At 41.9% G+C, this 2,487-nt stretch overlaps 1 protein-coding gene across 1 annotated transcript in view; it reads right to left on the reverse strand.

The window, feature by feature from the left end:
• Positions 1-1,083: 1,083 nt before the first annotated feature.
• Positions 1,084-2,487, reverse strand: part of ntng2b (netrin g2b) — a 61,618-nt gene continuing 60,214 nt past the window's right edge. The window contains exon 22 of the mRNA XM_032539377.1: positions 1,084-2,411. Within this exon, the coding sequence (XP_032395268.1) occupies positions 2,188-2,411 (224 nt within the window). The 3' untranslated portion in view covers positions 1,084-2,187. The remainder of the gene's footprint in view (positions 2,412-2,487) is intronic.

A 2,487-nucleotide genomic window follows, 5' to 3' on the forward strand; every position in this document is an offset into this window, starting at 1 on the left:
GACAATTTTAGGGCAGGGAAAAACGTGAAAACCTCATGTGAAATCCACAGCCAAAAATACTCCAAACAGGAGGCAGTGGCGCAGCTGGGAAAACAGTGCAGAGATGACGGGGGCAAATAGACACATTTTTCACCAAACTCTGAGTTACGTTCACGAGACCAAAGACAAACTTATTCACCCTCTGTTCGCCCACGTCTCTGATCTCACACACACGCACACATAGGCAGGTGCTACACTCTTACCTTACCTTTTTTATGAGTCAATTTTTCAGATCAGATGATAAGGGTTAAGTTTATGGTATGGCTGTATCATTTCTCAATGTTCGACATTCATAAACTATTCCCTCCAAAATCTCAGTTCTTGACATTATTCAGGCTCAGAGGGGATGAGCCCGACACACAGAATAGCTATTACAGCTCCCACCAGCACAGGAAATAGAGTAGTAAGACAAGAATCCCTGTCTTGTCATTTCTCACAGGCTTAGTCTCGCTTTTAGCTTTGATCTACACTATATCCTGGTGTGATGCAGCATTCACATCTCTTTATCCACTGTGAACCTGGGCTGACTCAGCAATTGAGCATTTCTCTGTGAAAAGATGTAGTTTTGCTAAAGAAAAAAAAAAAAACCTTAAACAACGTGTCACTGGAACAGTCTTGCAAAGCAGAGTTCAAGATGGAAAAATCTGGCCTCAGGGTCAGTCGCTCCGTCTCACAGGGCCGTGGTGCATCCGTGTCTCCACCGTTATCTCCAATATTTGTGATCAGCCCATCACTTGTGCTGTATCGGCAAGTGCCGTTTTCAGATATAAAAGCTCTTTGCAACTTTTATCAGAATAAAATAATTTATATTCTCTTGACAGGAAAGCAGTTCTTTGTGATTGTCAGACAGACTGTTATATTTTAAACTGGAATAATCTGTTTGTAATTCTAAGCATTCAACTCTGTGTCCAAAGTGAAATGAAATAGATCAAATGGATGATTTGCTCTATTTTCTTTTCACCCCACTGGAAAAAAAAAGATGTTAACAGCATGTAATCACGGACATTTGATTGATTTTAAATAAAACAAAGTACAAGGAAGAAGGCAAATAACAGTCATTTACTGCAAGGTTTACACTCAGTGTAATAAAATGCTCATTTGGAATAGTTGTAAATGTAATTTCTTTTATAATTTATTGTAACTCCAAACAAAAATAATTTCTACAAAAAATATTCAAATAATGTCATATAACATTGATACGTGGTCAATATCTTTTCTCTCTCTTTTAGACTTCTGATAAGTTAAATTCTGTTAAATTCTGCTTCCTGAATACTGTGTGAAGATTAAATCTTGCTAACTGTGGCAACAATCACTCATTCCTAGAACAACCATAATAGTGACTAAATTTTTATAATTTGTAACCCTCTGGATATTATATAATATGTATAATCTCAGCGACTGTTAGTGGGCACATTAGATACACTGACTGAAGATATAATAAAAATAAAAGAATGCAGCAGAAATAGAATTAATGTAAAATCAAGTCTCATCTTTTAGAAGAAATGAAACCTGGTTATTATATTATGTAGGCCTCAGCAGCAGGATCAAGCGTGCACCTCGCCTAGGTATCGTTTGTCGTGTCTCATATTCTCTGACCACACACACGCCTTGGTCGTCAGTCAAGCAGAGGTGAGATCCTTAAATCAACCAAGAAAAAAAAACATGAAAAGAAAAGGTCCTTGTGGATACAACAGCCATTCCCTTAGAAGTGAAACAGTGATGATTTAAGTGTTTTGTTTATGCTTTTTGGTTTGATGCACATTGCTCCAGCTCTGGAATAAAGGGAACAGTGGTTGGTATAATTTCCCCCCCCCCCCCTTCGTCTGCATCTTTTTTCTGTGAGGTCGCTCCCCTTTTTTCTGTCTTTGTCCTTCTCACACCTGAGCACACACTCAGTATCATAATAGTCGTGTGTGTGTGTGTGTGTGTGTGTGTGTGTGTGTTTGTGTGTCTGTGTGTGTAAGCATGTTTGAAAGGAAATTGGGGCTAGTTTGTGTTGTGTAAGTGTGTGTGCTTTTGCGAGTGCTGCGGTGTGTGCTCATTGGGTCCACGACTGGGGGCGGCCCTTCCCACTCTGGGTCACCTCTCACCTCACGTACACGCACACACACATACACACACTTCACGGTGTGAGGGGGTTTTCGTGGCTCAGTGGGCAGTTAACGTGGCCAGCAGGTGGGTGAGCAGAGTGCAGAGCAGCAGGGTGGCTGTGGTAAGGTGCAGGGAAGAGGCGGCGTTGCAGTCCTTGCCCGCCTCGCAGCGGGAGTGTTGGCACAGTACCCCCTTAAACTCTGGAGGACAGATGCACTTCTGGCTCTGGTAGCATGTTCCTCCGTTCTGGCACAGGAGCATCTCCTCGTCACAAACATTAGCTGTGAGTGGAGACGAAGGCAGACAGAGCAGCAGAAGAAGTAGAGGAAAAGAGGGAGAGAGAAGGAATTGGAGGGA

Source organism: Etheostoma spectabile, chromosome 16, assembly GCF_008692095.1.
Source record: "Etheostoma spectabile isolate EspeVRDwgs_2016 chromosome 16, UIUC_Espe_1.0, whole genome shotgun sequence".
Classification (NCBI taxonomy): domain Eukaryota; kingdom Metazoa; phylum Chordata; class Actinopteri; order Perciformes; family Percidae; genus Etheostoma; species Etheostoma spectabile.